Source organism: Nematostella vectensis, chromosome 5, assembly GCF_932526225.1.
Source record: "Nematostella vectensis chromosome 5, jaNemVect1.1, whole genome shotgun sequence".
NCBI classification, from domain to species: domain Eukaryota; kingdom Metazoa; phylum Cnidaria; class Anthozoa; order Actiniaria; family Edwardsiidae; genus Nematostella; species Nematostella vectensis.
Window position 1 is genome coordinate 4,710,035 of NC_064038.1, and position 14,928 is coordinate 4,724,962.

Here is a 14,928-nt window from a genome sequence, read left to right on the forward strand (position 1 = left end):
CGGTGCACACGTACCGCAGAATCAGAGGAGTGCGGGCGCTGTAAACAAAAGGGCGCCATTTCTCTCTCAATTTCGATACACTTGTCAAACGCTTTTCCTAAATAATAATAGGCTATAGTCCAAGTGCAGGGATTAATTCATAACTCAACGCCATGAATCATCCAAAGAAGATTTCCCAGGAGACCTTCGATGCCGTAGTTCGTGAAAATATAGAGGAATTCGAGATGGATTTAGACGAAGCCGTTTCTGATGCTATGGAGCAATTTGTTAGTCAAGGCGTTGATTTGAGTAACTTGATTACGAGTTACGTGAGAGATGAGTCGTGTGAGGGCGGACTTAGGCACAGTAACCCTGTGAAAGGTAGGATAGAGACAGAGGGGGGAATGGGGTATCAGGGAAAGACCGCTTAGAAACCACTGTATGTTTTGTTTTGTTGTTTTCGTTTACTGGACGTTTGTCTGGTTTCAAGGCTCGTCTACACGGACAACTTTTAGTTGTCAACTTTTAAGTGACAACTTAAAGTTGCTCGTGTAGACGGGAAAGGGTTGACAACTTTTAATTGTGAACTCTCATTTTCCGAAAGCTAGCGTGTCAGCTTTTAGTGAACAACTTTTAGTTGTCAACTAAAAGAACGAAAGTTGACAACTAAAAGTTGTTGACCGTCTATACGAGCAATTAAAAGGCCCCTTGCATCAAATTCCAGTAACTTGTTTTTAATATTTACTTATCCTGAGATGAAGAATAGGTAAAGAGGTTTTATATGATATCAGAAAAAAATCTGACACAGAATTTTTGCAATTCGGATTTCGATTTTGTTGGAATGATCCTTGGAACAACAAGCCGTAATATTACAATTCTAAAATAAGAAGAATTTGAGATGGGAAATGGCGATAGGATTCCGGAGAACACGAAAACCAACACGGTTTTGGCTGTTCATACCTATCAAGAGTGGGCGGAAGTAAGGAATTAGAACCAGAGCTGTGGCAGGATCGGATAGTTTTGTAAGTTTCGATAGTATAAAAGGCGTTCGATTATATTGTAGTGTTGATGAAGTTATGAGAGGATGTTTGTAAGGTTGATAAAGTCATGAAGACTAAGGGCGAAAGTGGCAATAAACCCCTAAAAAACCTGCATATGTAAGAAATTAATAGGGTTGAAGTTTTTCATTTTTATGGTCCAATAGATTTTGGAAAATTGTAAATTTAAAGTGCCATGTGGTAGGGTTTTGATATTCAGCATGAAAGAGTGCAGTTAGTGAATTGATTTAATTGCTCATTATAAATGCAAGGGATGTATACAAGTTTCCCCGGGATGTATGTATATACACCCTCTGCATTTTATAATATGCAATTCAATTCTCAATTCATCAGCCCCTCTCCTCCCCACTGAATATCAAAATCCTCCCCAGGGCTCTTAGCTACTTGCCTATTAATGAGGTTTGTACGTGAAATAAAGCCCTACAGAAAACAATGGAAACCGTGTCAATCATGTAATTATTACATTTAAATGCTGGCAAAACCCATGAAAGCCTGTCATATAAAACTTAGTATGGTTTGTTTTCAAGTCCTAAACTACTGATATATTGGTATAAACTCGGAAATTAAGAGTTTGATGCTATGGGCACTTTAAAAGTTGTAACTATAGTTGACTAAAAGTTGTCCGTTTATACGTAAATCATGTAAATCATGTTCTATGCAAAGGAAAAAGGAAACCCATGGGTTTCTGTAATATTTTATTGACCTTTTGGCGTTTATGGTGGTGTTACAGATGCATTAAGTGAAATCCAAGCCAGCTCAAGCAACGACAACAAGGATCATCTTATCAAAGCATTTGCAAGCTTCCAGGCTGAATGCAACAGTGAAAATAATAGAAAATTTGCTGCCAGCCATAACGCCATCCCGATATTGTTATCATCATTCAAAGCAATCAAGGGTGACAAAGAGACACTCTGTAGAGGTCTTGAGGCTTTTGGCACATTTGTGAATGGTCAAGCTAATATCATTGATAGAGAAACCATTGAGTTTCTGTGTGAATGTCTCAAAGACTCTACCAAGCAAGAGGGGTTATTGGAGGTGGTTCTTATATGTGTAAATCATAGCTGCATCAAGAGTGAATCAAATCGTCAAACGTTTGTCGAACTAGGAACTATTCCAATCCTGATAGATGTTTTAGGGATCCATAAACAAAATTCTTCTGTTATAAAAGAGACATGCTTTGTGCTGCGAGTTTTGACATTTGATGATGATATGAGTGTACCGTTCGGTAAAGCTCACGAGCATGCTAAGCAGATTGTTGCTGATAATGGTATCAGTGCCCTAATGGATGTAATGGAAGTTTGTGGGGAAAATGTGGAAGTGGTCAGTGAGCTGTGTGCGACCCTTGGCAGACTTTTCGTAAGGGATGAGTTTTGTAAGGAATTTATTGATATTGGAGGTCTAAAAGTCATGTTAAAGATTCTAGAGGAGAAAATCGACCACCAGGTAGGGATGTGTTAGTATATATTTCCCTTTTCTATTTATGCACATACCATTTAAATGCAAGCTTAGAAATTTTTCACTTAATATTATCAGCTACTTGTTGTAGTTTGTAAATTGCTTTTTTATTAAGTACAGTGGAACGTGTCAACTCAAACACTTAAGTGACACATACACACAAAAAAAGAATCAGTTTGAGTAATCAGGGAGTTCAGGGAGTAGAAACAAGCAAATGCCTAGCCCATCTGGGAGTTCAAGGCATCCATGGTCATTTTATTGGTGTTCCCTAGTAGTATGAAAATAAGCTTTTACTCCATTTTTGTCCTGACTTGAGGTAACAGTATGATTTAAGTACCGGTAAATATATAGAATAATTTGGATTTGCTTGTTCTACAGGCTGTAGTAAAACAAGTCTGCTTTGTCTTGCGTGTTCTAGCGGGTAATGACGATGTCAAGAAAGCTATTGTAGCAACCCAAGGGATGGCGCTGATTGTTGCATCCATGACCAAGCATGCCAAGCAGGCCTTTGTAGCAGAACAGGGGTGTGCCGCTCTTGCATCTATCGCTCTAAGAATGCCGGATAACTGCGCTGCTATTATCAATGCTGGTGGGCATGAAGTCATTCTAAAGGCAATGCAGATGCACCCAGGAGTTGTAGGAGTGCAGGTATGGAACTCATGATCTGACAGGGATCTTTATTGTATCTGTTAGGACTCCAACATAGCTTTTTCCATTTCACTCACTGTTTTCTAGACATTTAGAGATGCCTGTGGACGAGACTACCCATTTAGGTACCTCATCCCCACTCCAAAATCTTGAGAGAAGCTTTCCCCTAGGTCATGAAACACTTTATGATTTTTGAAAGCTGAGGGTGACAAAGAAAAAAAAAAACATCTAGATTGAATATCTCTCTTTTATTTAAGATTTTCAATATTACTGTATAGTCAACTATCTCTTCTTGAAGCAGACAATCTGTAGCTAAGCTTTTTCTTTGCATCTCCATGAGCAGAAAGCTATTATAAATTTAGATATTTTGCAGCAGCATTGAATGGATTTGTTGCTTTGTTTTCAATAAGTAACATTTTCACAGCCTAAAAGAAGTTTTCTTCCCGACAGAAACAAGGATGTCTTGCCATCAGGAACCTGGTGGCTCGTAACCCAGAGAATTGTGAGCCAATCCTAGGAGCGGGTGGAGAAGCACAGATTAGATACGCCTACAACACCTATCCTGAATCTCATGACCTGGCCAAGGCGGCCCTGCGTGATCTACAGTGTGATGTGGAGCTACGGGAATTATGGACTGGAAGTGGCCAGGGTATCCAGAGACCTTTTTATGAATGATTGTATTTTGATTCAAGAACAGCCTGCTATATGTCAGGCACCTAGCTAAAGGGGGGAGGGGGGGGGGGCGCACAACCATCTTGTTCTCTGCTTGTTTTTATGGCATTCTCCCCCCCCCCCTTTACCTATGCTTATATAGTGTGTGTGTGTGTGTATTTTTACAGTATATGAACATGTTCTTTTAGATGTATAGATGTTGTATCTTTTTTTTGTCATCTAGCTGCACTTCTAGTACTAATTTATCACCCAATTTCACCAGATTTTGAAATACTTGTATTGGGATACGGGTATTTAGAAGTATGTTAGTGTAGAAGAAAATATATTATGAAACATCGCTTAGATCATAAGCTGGTCTCACTCGCTTTAGAATGTCTATCGAGTATCTATGAAAATGCAAGTCCCGCTACAGCGAGTATCCCTTATACGCGGAATCTGTGTACCGCGTATATTTTTAAGGGAATCGGACTTAGGGAATCCCACAGGAAGGTCACCTGTGGTACCCGTATATAAACTCTTTTATCCAACAGATTATCAGTAGAGAGTATTTCGTTCACTAATATTATGTCATTTTGCATTCCAAGATCCCTTTATTCATTAAAATCCTAGGAAATTTCATACAATATCACATATCTTTATTAGTATCATTCTCATTTTACTAATGACACATTAATATAATGGTTTTGCTCTATGAAAATGCTGCCAAGGAAGTTCCGGGTCATCCGGTAGTTCCTCTACTAACACATCGCCAATTTGTTTGGTTCCTCAAACTGTTGGCCACTGGGAGAGATCCTAACGATTCGCCTGCGAGCAGGACCGCCATCCAGCGGTATTTCTTCGATCATGAACTGGTCATCGCCGACGTCAAACTCGCCCGCGTAGTGACCAATCAGCTGCTTGAGGATAATTGTCGTACGGGGAGGCAGGGTCAGGCTGTGCTGAACTGTCTTAGACGTCGAGAATGTTGTCGAGTCGGTTGTCTGAAGATCATAGCAAAGCAAAACATTTAAATGCACATTGTCACCAGTTTACTCCCGGTCGTTTACGTAACAATTTCCGATGATTTTTAACGGAAAACGCGAAAAATATTTCAAAATATTGAAAGCAGTGTGTTTATTGGAAGTTTCTTTAAGGATGTGATTGATAATTTAGAGCGGATGGCCTGTTTAATATCTGGATTTTAATAGATTCTTTTGTCTTTTAACGGTTGAGATTTCCGTCGGACCTCCGGAAGTAAACTTATGACAATGCGGCTTTAATCAGCCTTGTCTCTGGCGTTTCGATCGGGTTCCCTGTGGCGGGTAAGAAATTAATGTGACGTCACAGAAGAGCTCGCTTCAGCCCCTTCCTTGCTTTCTTATCCAAGAGCACAAGGCTATGGGGACAGTTGATCTTTTGAATGAGAAGTAACAGTCGGGTACCCAAGAATGGCTGAGGGGGGTGCGCAGTTAGGCATTATATGGAAAAAGGATAGTATTCTGACCATCTACAAATTCCACAGGCAGACCATGATCTCAATTTGTCTCTATTGACAATGGTATTATCGTGGTAAACATACAAAAAACAAAACACCCAAAAATTGTCAAAACATAAAATACGCTTTAAAACGACCAGAATTTTTTTTCTTTGACAATTTTTTTTTTGTCGTAACGAGAGTAAGAGACAAATAGAGAGCGCTTGGGCTACCTGTGGAAAGACTATATAGAAAAACTAGCTAGAGTACCAGAGTGAACGTCCTACACTGTTCACGGTCTGTGGTCCCATGGCACTAATACCAACAACTTATATTACTTTCTCCCCTTTTAACAAATAACTTATATTACCTTCTCCCCTTTTAACCAACAACTTATATTACCTTCTCCCCTTTTAACCAACAACTTATATTACCTTCTCACCTTTTAACCAACAACTTATATTACTTTCTCCCCTTTTAACCAACAACTTATATTACCTTCTCCCCTTTTAACCAACAACTTATATTACTTTCTCCCCTTTTAACCAACAACTTATATTACTTTCTCCCCTTTTAACCAACAACTTATATTACCTTCTCACCTTTTAACCAATAACTTATATTACTTTCTCCCCTTTTAACCAACAACTTATATTACCTTCTCCCCTTTTAACCAACAACTTATATTACTTTCTCCCCTTTTAACCAACAACTTATATTACCTTCTCCCCTTTTAACAAACAACTTATATTACCTTCTAAAGATATAGAGTAAAACCATGGTGCATGTGTTAATACATTTTTTTAGGTTGACTTGACAAGATAAGTGCCATTATAGTAATATTCTTGTTTACATGAAGATTTTGTTCTATTGTTTTTCATTGTTACTTCTCGTGCTGTACGGGAAATACTGACAACACAGAAGGTATGGCAACGTGAAAAATAAATACTCTCTTACCGCCCAAGAATTTGAGATTGTGGTCGACGCACTGGCAGAGAAAGCCTTAAAGGCGCCTCCCACCTCGATGGACACAGTTACGGTAACAGTATGGCTTGTCGTGTGGGTCTTGGACACACCCATTGTCACGCTGTAACTGGCGCTTTGCTCGCTTGTCCCAGTGTTTGAGTTACTGTAGACTACACTTCAAGAAAAAGGTTATATTCTAGTCAAGTCGCGTTTACCCCTGGGTATTATCTCACTATGAGAGATACCTTGCTGCACCCACTCCCCCACACCCTACGTGCCTGTGTTTGTAATAACGATCCAAAACAACGACATTTCCGAACGATTCATCGACAATGACGATGAATCCCGGGAGGGGGGAGGACTGCATAAAAACAGACGGGGGTGATCGTCGGCAAAATCGATTTTAACCCTAAAGGAGGGCACTTTGGGCGTGGTCGACAGTAATTTTTACCCCTAAGAGAGAGCAAATTGGGTGTAGTCGAAGGAATTTTTAACCCCTAAGAGATGGCAGAATCGAAAAAAAAAAATATTAAACACCCCTTGGGAATAGCGATTGGTCGAATTGGATCGGAAAAATGTTAAACATCCCCTTAGGAATAAGAGTTGGTCGAATTTTATACCCTAAGAGATAGCAAAGTCGGAAAAATCCTTCCCCTAAGGGATGGCAGTTGATGGAAATTGTATACCCCCTAAAAGATGTGACGATCACTCCCGTCTACTTTTATGGAGAGACCCCCCCCCCCCCCCTCCGGGCGATAAATTATGCTGGTGGTTAGTTATGAAACGAATATTATGGGATATTATGCATGTTAGTGATGATGGTGATAATAATGTACAAACAGCTCGAGCATCTGCCGGCAATGTTTGGCAACCTGCTTGGCTAAGATTAACGATGTTTCAACGCGAGTCAAATAAATGCTAATAGGGCTGAAGTAGGCCACGATATATTTGGGTTGGGAGGGGGGGGGGGGCAGGACACACGAACATCCAGATATATCCCACTGGTCATATCCTTGAAGATGGTTTTTGGAAACACTGGCCCTGCTTATCAAAGCCCACCATTGCCGGGTGCAAACAGACCTAACCACACATTGCTGATGACGTGGTGGAGATAAAGGGAATAGTGTTGGGCAATACTTTTTACCAGCCTCCCTAGCCGGCGTTTTTAGGGGGAGCGGGGAAGCGAGCGACGCCTGCCTAAAAACGTCTGCGAGGGAGGCTAACTTTTTACAACATCATCGTCCAGCCAACCTTCCAACATGGTACAAACAACGATTTTTCGCCAGCAATGTTGGCGCATTGCTCGGGACTTTAGCATTATATGGGTTTTGCTTACTTGTATCCATCTGTGGGGTTGGGTGCGTGGATACGGAAGTAGGCGTCACTAAGGTCCTTCCCCAATGTAGCATCGTAATGGCCTCCATTATAACCATTAGGATTCCCCCAATTATCAGCCACCATCAGCCATCCCTCGCTTTCAAATCGTATCGGGACAACCTTGCATTTTTCCAACGTCTCGTCCTCGCACAAGAACTTCCAGAAAAAGCGAATCTGTAAAAGTAACAGATAAAGCTTTAACTCATAATGCCTGGTGCATACTAGTTGCATAACGACATATGTGCATGTGCGCGCACTCTCATGTTCGTATGTTGTGTGAATGGTTCTACATAAAGACATAAGCCCTAAATAACGACATTGAAATGACGACATAAGAAAATTATCATATTTGTTTTTTTTTTCTTTTATATGTCCATGTCGTTGTCGGGCTTAACATACGAACATAAGAGTGTGCGCACCAATGTCGTTATGTCACTTTATGTGTGCAGGATAGAGAGAGAATGCACAAATGTTAAAATGCACCTTTGTATGAAATCAATCAGATATACTGATATGCCAAATAAAACCAATAAAAATATACAAACAGCCACGTTCGTTAGCGAGAATGAAAAGAGTCTACCAAAAATGGTACTCAGCTTTGCCAGATTTTCGTTTTTAATAAGACTTCTTCAGTGCAGATCGAAGAATGGTGCATTTCATGAGAATGATAGCAGTTGGAAAAGGCCAGGGAAAGGGGTATTTTTGAGGATGGAACAAAGAAGTGAAATATTCACAAACCTGGGCTCCGGGATGATCTGTTTGCTATGCGATATTAGATAAGAGAATATCGGAGGGGGGAAACGACTAAGTAGGGAACTATGTAGTCTTTATGTTTGCAACATATGGGGTGGGAGATTTTTAAGTTGGGGGGGGGGGTAGGGGGACTTACATCTCCAGCAGGGTACACGGAATGCTGCAGTTTCACTGTGTACTTGTTCGGCACACCAGCGGGGAATCCTGCCGCCAGGTAGTAGTCCCGAAGTGACAGAGGCTCCAGACAGAGATAGCTGTTACACTCTGTTACCTTTAAATAAAAGCAGGCTGAAATACCAATTGTTCACGATGGCTAAACGCAAATGGATTACTGATGTCGTTTCAATTAAGTTCATCAGAGCGAAATAGTTAAAAACGACATGACGACTGTATTTCAATGTAGCGAATCTACTTAAACAGAAGTAACAGACTGAGGTAGTCACTTATGTCTTACTGCGGGCTTCTGGTTCCGTCATTCAAAATCCTTAAAGTTTTCTCATTGGCAAGCAGTCAAATGGATTCCATTCACGCCACCTCTCAAGCCCCGTAGGGGGGGCCAACGAAGGGATAAGGGGCTCGGAACCACTCCACTTGACCGGGAATTTCGTTACTCCGTTTTCTTTCAAATGAAAGAGTAACTGAGTAACACTGCGAGCTAGGAAAAGTTACCTTCTAAAAAAACGGTCCGCTAAATTGTAGAGAACATTTTGAGTTTTTTGGGGTAAAAACAAGGTTAAAATGACTTTGAATTAGCGGGAATCCGTACAGGAGCCGATCCACGGTAATTGATTTTTGTTTAAGTTACCAAGGGGGTGGGGGGGGGGGGGGGGTCAGAGTATTGTGAGTCAACTGTCGAATTCGAGGCTCAAGGCCCGTTTTAAATAGCCTTACCATGAATTGCACCCGTGGGTGATAGTAAGTGTCCCGTTCGGGGAGCTCGTCAATAAAAAAGTATCTTGAACCGTCAGCATCTAGGTTGTCGTTCTGCCAGAGCCATCGCCCTCGCTGGAGCAAGGTCTCCAGGTGGATCACTCTACCTTTGATCCTGTCTTTCACATCTATCCACGCCTGGCATGACATCAGTAAGGCACTGGCTGCCGCCAGCACCAGTAGGAGCGCTTTAGCCATTCTTGAGAGCCTGAAGGAAATGTTTTACATCTAGCTTGTCAGGGTGATCTTCAACTCAATTCCTTATTCAATTTTTACGTTGTTAATAACTATATTTGAGTTTAAATATTATTGTTATTTATCATTTGTATAATTCTTTTGGGTAAATTCATTGAGTAAAGAACACCCTTAAGAACATTTTCAACACTCAAATGCTCCAAGTACAGCCTACCTCCCTATGCGCAGAGCTTTTTGTCGATTTCTGTGTCGCTAAAGCAAAAGAGCGACACAGAAAGCTCTGCGCAGAGGAGGGTAAGTACAAGCCAAGCTACAACTGAAAATAAAACATTTGATAGAAAGAGAAAGTCCAGAGCGAGCCATAAACTCGAAAGGTCATTGCAAACACAATAAATACAGGGTCGGGTCTCATAAAGGGGGTGGATAATGGCCGGATAGACGGCTTATAACTGATCATATGGAATCCATACCCGTTTGTAAAGTCAACTTGCTGCGCACACTGTTTTCCGTGGAAGTGACTCCGAAGTATGAACTTTTAGAGTTCGTGGAAGGCTGTATTTATACCTGCGACTTTAGCAAATAACGTCACTCACGAGTTAGTTTGAGACGGGATAAGACATCTAGTCTCATCTGTGCAAATAGTCACCATATGAAAAAAAGCCTCACGCGGTCATTTCATGTTTCTCTTGCTGTTGGTGGGTGCGACATGTTACTGGTTATATGATAAAACTCTGATAGACAATACATTTCATATTCTTTTCTTGTTTTCGTTCTGGGACGACTTCTCCGGAATCATTTCTCACAATACCTGTATTAGAATGCAAGCTTGAACATAACTCTCGTATCTCTTCTCATAACAGAGTTTGGGTACAGGCACAATACTTGTATCAAACTCTAATATCATTTTTTACAATACTTGTATAACTGCCTTTTTCGATGTTCCATAAACTCTCGTCACCAACTGCTAAAACGCTTTCTGGCTTCCATCAATTCAAACTAGCGGGCAATCGTCTTTTTTTATTACTTTGGGTTTCCTGTGCAGAAGTATGACGGACAGAGACTGGTGAAATGTTTACGTTTTCAAAATGGCTGCCTCTGTGATTTCTATGTGGAAGATTTTTATTTGTCAACGTTGCGATCCACGGAAATAACACCAAGTCAGGGCCAATTATATCTAAAACATTGTGATTTTACTGTGTGCTTTATGGACGACAGTGTAGAAAAAGAAACACAACTCGAGCGAGTTATTGGCAAGCTTCGCTCAGATGGATTCGCTTGTGATTTGCGAATGTGTCTGTTTGTCGCTGCTCTAGAAAGCTACCGACACGACAGCATTCTTAGACCTTATCCCCCAGTTGGGCTTAGGGAAGATGGCTCTAAAAATATACAGAAATTGGTAAGATCTGCTAGATATATGATGAGTTATGGCTCCAATTTCAATGCAAAGAGTAGCCATGATTGTGAGCAAGCTTTAATCTCCATATTTATTTTTTATTTGTTATTGAAAAACAATATTTTATCAGGATAAACCCTTTAGATAAGCTCTGGGGTCCTGAAAATTGAAAAAGGATATTAAAATATTGTACAAAATGCTGACAATGAACTTGCAAAAATTCACCCAAGCAATAAACAAACAAACAAACAGACAAATAAAATACTCTAACACACAGTTGTTTTTCTCTCTATAGACCAACCTTAGTAGTTCCATACCCAGCCTATCGGCATTGAATAACGACTCCTGTCTAGAGCCTGGGGTGTGGTCACTCCTGGACTGGGTGCTATTAAAAAAATTTGATGTCAAGACACTGGACAAGTCAATGGTAAGGCTGGGCTCACAAAACAACACAAAATAACATGCTTTTCCAAGATGACACAATATGGATCATTCAGAACTTAGATACAAATGTATGTCATAGATGAAAAGAGGCTTCAAAAGGTTTTAATATGTAGCATTTTATTTTTTTTTCAGTTTCAGGAGATCGAAAAGAAAACTGGTCATTCAAGTTACAACTCTACGGAGCCTGATTACATATTTGAGATTCAATACCATGAGAACAATGCTTTAAATGCCAGGTTCTTGGCTTTATCGGAAGAGTGTGAAGTACTGTATGCATATCATGGCAGCCGTCTGGAGAATTTCCACTCAATATTACACAATGGGCTTCACTCACATCTGAACAAGGTAAAAGTGTTTCAGTGGTACATCCAAGTATTACTTTGATCATTTAAAAAAACACAGAGAATTCAAACTAAATCTGTGAGACTCAGTAAAATATGTGAAGGAGCTTGCGACCTTTCAAACGACGTGCTGTGCAACCACCACCACCACCTGGTAAATAAGTAACTAGACCCCCAGCGACACATTTTTTTCTCTTCCGCTTTCCATTGTTCTCTCATCTGCTTGTTTTCTTACCCCTTACTCGACAAGTTACTAGGGACAATGATAATGGATCTGACCTTATCAAAACAAATCCAACCACCAACATCCCCAACTGGGACTCCTTCCACCCCTTCCTCTTTATTTCTTTGTACTCAGGCTCTTGTACTTTATTCATAGCAGGGAAGTCTCAAGCCTCAACATAAGGATGTTGGTCCAGAACTTGCTAATTCTGCCTTTGTTTTCTTTGATTCAGAACTCACTAATTCTGCCTTTGTTATCTTTGGTTCAGAACTTGCTAATTATGCCTTTGTTTTCTTTGGTTCAGAACTTGGTAATTCTGCCTTTGTTTTCTTTGGTTCAGAGCTTGCTTATTCTGCCCTTATTTTCTTTGGTTCAGAACTTGCTTATTCTGCCCTTATTTTCTTTGGTTCAGAACTTGCTAATTCTGCCTTTGTTTTCTTTGGTTCAGAACTTGGTAATTCTGCCTTTGTTTTCTTTGGTTCAGAACTTGATAATTCTGCCTTTGTTTTCTTTGGTTCAGAGCTTGCTTATTCTGCCCTTATTTTCTTTGGTTCAGAACTCGCTAATTCTGCCTTTGTTTTCTTTGGTTCAGAACCCGCTAATTCTGCCCTTGTTTTCTTTGGTTCAGAACTCACTGTTTGGGGAAGGTACATATTTGTCCAGTGACCTCAACGTGTCAATTATGTACAGCACCTACAGCCAGGCATGGAGTAATAGTGGTCTCGGAGAGAAGCTGAGCTGTGTGGCAGTATGTGAGGTGCTCAACCACCCTGATGTCAAATGTTCCCTAGAGGACCCCCGAGCGGCAACAAGCAGGTAATGTCAGACACCTACCTGGTTTGGGGTTGAGCAGTCATTGGCATCATATGAAAAAAGAATTTTAGTGCTTGAAGATTTAAATGACCCACTTTTTAAATGACCCACTTTTTAAATTGCCAACTTTTTAAATGACCCACTTTTTGGCCGCCCAGGGGGTGTGTGTGGATGGTAGGTCACAGGTATCATAGGATACCTATTTAGGAATTTGACAATTCCTCAATAGGAATAACCCTTTTTGGCAGCCAAGTGAAGGGGGGGGGGGGGAATGACCCTTTTTTGGCAGCGGTGGTGGGGTGGGGGTGTGCAGTCATAGGTATCATATGGAAAAAAAGAATAGTATTTGACGACCCTTCAATATGAAATGATTAACTTTTTGATGGCCGAGGGGGGGAGGCTTGTTGGGTGTATTCGCATCCAGCGCACCCTCTTGGGTTCGCGCCTAAATGCATTATGAAGCCCTTTTAACACGCGTTTCAAGTTATGGGAGTCATCGGTTATATATATCATCGTTTAGCAATTGAAAATGGCCGGTATTCGAGACCCTATAAGGTACCCGAAGAATGAGTTTTCAAAATTTGTAAAAATGGACAAGTAGAAAATGAAGAACATTTCCTTCTCCGCTGCCCTTTGTATAAAGAGAAGCGGGAAGAATTTACTATAAACATAGAAGAAATAGAAAACGTAAAATCCACTTAAATGTCCGATGAAAGTGTTTTTCGCGCACAGTGCAACGAAAAATCGCTAAATTCATAAATGAATGCTTCTCTCTCCGGGATCAATATCGCTAACTCACTTTATAATACCATACAATCAGTTTTTTTTATCTTTAATAATATTTGGATGTCAAACAAATATACAATGATGTTGTATACGATTCCAAATAAATTATCTGTATCTGTATATATACTTTTACAATATTGTTAAACCTGCGATCTATCCTGTTATTTTTAATAGCCCCGAGCGGAGAAGGAGTGGCAGCGGAGCATCCAGTGTGAGGGCAAGGGCCAAGGGCAGCGAAGGCGGAGACGTGCCCGATAGGTACTATGTTGTGCAGAATAACCAGCTCCTGCGCGTGAAGTACCTACTGGTGTATGCCGAAAAGCGCCCCCAGAGAAACACGCAAAGGTGGGAATCACACAAAGGGAAAGATAGGGGACTTGCGCTAAGAAATCACGTGATTGTTTGGGTGGCAAACTAGCGCGCGCTCTGCCTTTTAGCGGCAAAATAACAGCAAAAAAGCAACTTATTCGGCGCTTACGAAAGAAACCGGAATTCATTTTTTTTCTGAAAGGGTTTAGTTTTATTAAAAGATTTTATTTCTTTGTCGTCCTCTGGTGTGACGGGCGCAGTCATTTCTATTTTTTTATCATTTTGTTTTGAATTTTCCACCCAAAAAGGTCACGTGATATCTTTGCGCAAGTCCCCTATTCTCCCCATAGTGTTGCTGGGAATGGTGGATGGGGCTACCGAGACGGTGCTTACTGACTGGTTTTTTTACAGGACGCCTCCTGGTACGTGGTTTGCGCGTCTCCTCATCATCTACATTATCGGACTTGTCCTTCTCGGCCTGTCCCGAACACGGGCATTTCACAAGCTTGCAAGCTACTTGCAGAAAGAAGATACTCACCTATAGGAAATATATTAAACAATCATCAAGGCGGCCATTCGCCTTGTATACCAGAATAGAACCTTTTGTACGTGGCCTAGATAAAGTTATAAAAAAGATATATTGATGTCGCAACAAGAAGTTGATCACTCTAGTCAGAATACCCCTTCTCCTCTTCGCCCCCCCCCCTTCCCCCCCAATATATGCCGGGGGTCTTATTGCAGCATTAGCGGTAGGCAATGCGAGACTGGAGCTTCGAGCAGGAAGAATTGATTTGATGACATACTGTATAAAGGGCTCATAGGAACATGGTGTGTTTTTTAAAACTCATCAGGTATCGGAAATGGAAATAATCCACCAGTAGTTTATAAACCCCCACCAGGACGGGGTTCACCCGAACACTGAACATTATCTCATGGAACTACTTTTAAAGCAGTATTTAACTATGAAAACATTCATATTTCCTCCCTGGGATTAGATTACAAGCATTTCGATTAACAGTCGAAAGCGCTAACCGATTGCGACACAGAGACTTTGGTGGACACTGAACACTTTTGAACCAGTATAAAACTATGCAAAGAAACACATTTTGTCAATGGATGGGCTTGAACCACCA

The 14,928-nt window shown here is 40.8% G+C and overlaps 3 protein-coding genes across 3 annotated transcripts; 2 read left to right on the forward strand and 1 right to left on the reverse strand.

The window, feature by feature from the left end:
* Window positions 1–21: 21 nt before the first annotated feature.
* Window positions 22–4,430, forward strand: LOC5509166 (armadillo repeat-containing protein 6). Its single transcript, XM_001629640.3, has 4 exons — window positions 22–360; window positions 1,768–2,480; window positions 2,871–3,140; window positions 3,591–4,430. The coding sequence occupies exons 1-4, from the start codon at window positions 153–155 to the stop codon at window positions 3,813–3,815; spliced, it is 1,416 nt and encodes a 471-aa protein (XP_001629690.2). The 5' UTR covers window positions 22–152; the 3' UTR covers window positions 3,816–4,430.
* LOC116616129 lies at window positions 4,383–10,439 on the reverse strand. Its single transcript, XM_032378025.2, has 6 exons — window positions 9,957–10,439; window positions 9,253–9,499; window positions 8,498–8,632; window positions 7,568–7,782; window positions 6,223–6,406; window positions 4,383–4,792 (listed from the first exon to the last, which is right to left on the reverse strand). The coding sequence occupies exons 2-6, from the start codon at window positions 9,487–9,489 to the stop codon at window positions 4,550–4,552; spliced, it is 1,014 nt and encodes a 337-aa protein (XP_032233916.1). The 5' UTR covers window positions 9,490–9,499; window positions 9,957–10,439; the 3' UTR covers window positions 4,383–4,549.
* Window positions 10,440–10,546: 107 nt separating this feature from the next.
* LOC5509156 (protein mono-ADP-ribosyltransferase PARP16) lies at window positions 10,547–14,447 on the forward strand. The gene is made up of 6 exons (XM_032378024.2): window positions 10,547–10,882; window positions 11,175–11,306; window positions 11,456–11,668; window positions 12,516–12,703; window positions 13,661–13,831; window positions 14,207–14,447. The coding sequence occupies exons 1-6, from the start codon at window positions 10,691–10,693 to the stop codon at window positions 14,337–14,339; spliced, it is 1,029 nt and encodes a 342-aa protein (XP_032233915.1). The 5' UTR covers window positions 10,547–10,690; the 3' UTR covers window positions 14,340–14,447.
* The last annotated feature ends 481 nt before the right edge of the window (window positions 14,448–14,928 follow it).

Bases quoted from the DNA above. Each gene is read 5' to 3' on its own strand.
- LOC116616129 (XM_032378025.2), bottom strand. From the start codon at position 9,489: ATGGCTAAAGCGCTCCTACTGGTGCTGGCGGCAGCCAGTGCCTTACTG. The intron at 8,633-9,252 runs GTAAGGCTATTT...TTTTATTTAAAG, and splicing joins ACCCACGGGTGCAATTCATG to GTAACAGAGTGTAACAGCTA. The intron at 4,793-6,222 runs GTAAGAGAGTAT...TATGATCTTCAG, and splicing joins CAATCTCAAATTCTTGGGCG to ACAACCGACTCGACAACATT.
- LOC5509166 (XM_001629640.3), top strand. From the start codon at position 153: ATGAATCATCCAAAGAAGATTTCCCAGGAGACCTTCGATGCCGTAGTT. The intron at 361-1,767 runs GTAGGATAGAGA...GTGGTGTTACAG, and splicing joins GCACAGTAACCCTGTGAAAG to ATGCATTAAGTGAAATCCAA. The intron at 3,141-3,590 runs GTATGGAACTCA...TCTTCCCGACAG, and splicing joins CAGGAGTTGTAGGAGTGCAG to AAACAAGGATGTCTTGCCAT.
- LOC5509156 (XM_032378024.2), top strand. From the start codon at position 10,691: ATGGACGACAGTGTAGAAAAAGAAACACAACTCGAGCGAGTTATTGGC. The intron at 11,307-11,455 runs GTAAGGCTGGGC...TTTTTTTTTCAG, and splicing joins AGACACTGGACAAGTCAATG to TTTCAGGAGATCGAAAAGAA. The intron at 13,832-14,206 runs GTGGGAATCACA...GTTTTTTTACAG, and splicing joins CCCCAGAGAAACACGCAAAG to GACGCCTCCTGGTACGTGGT.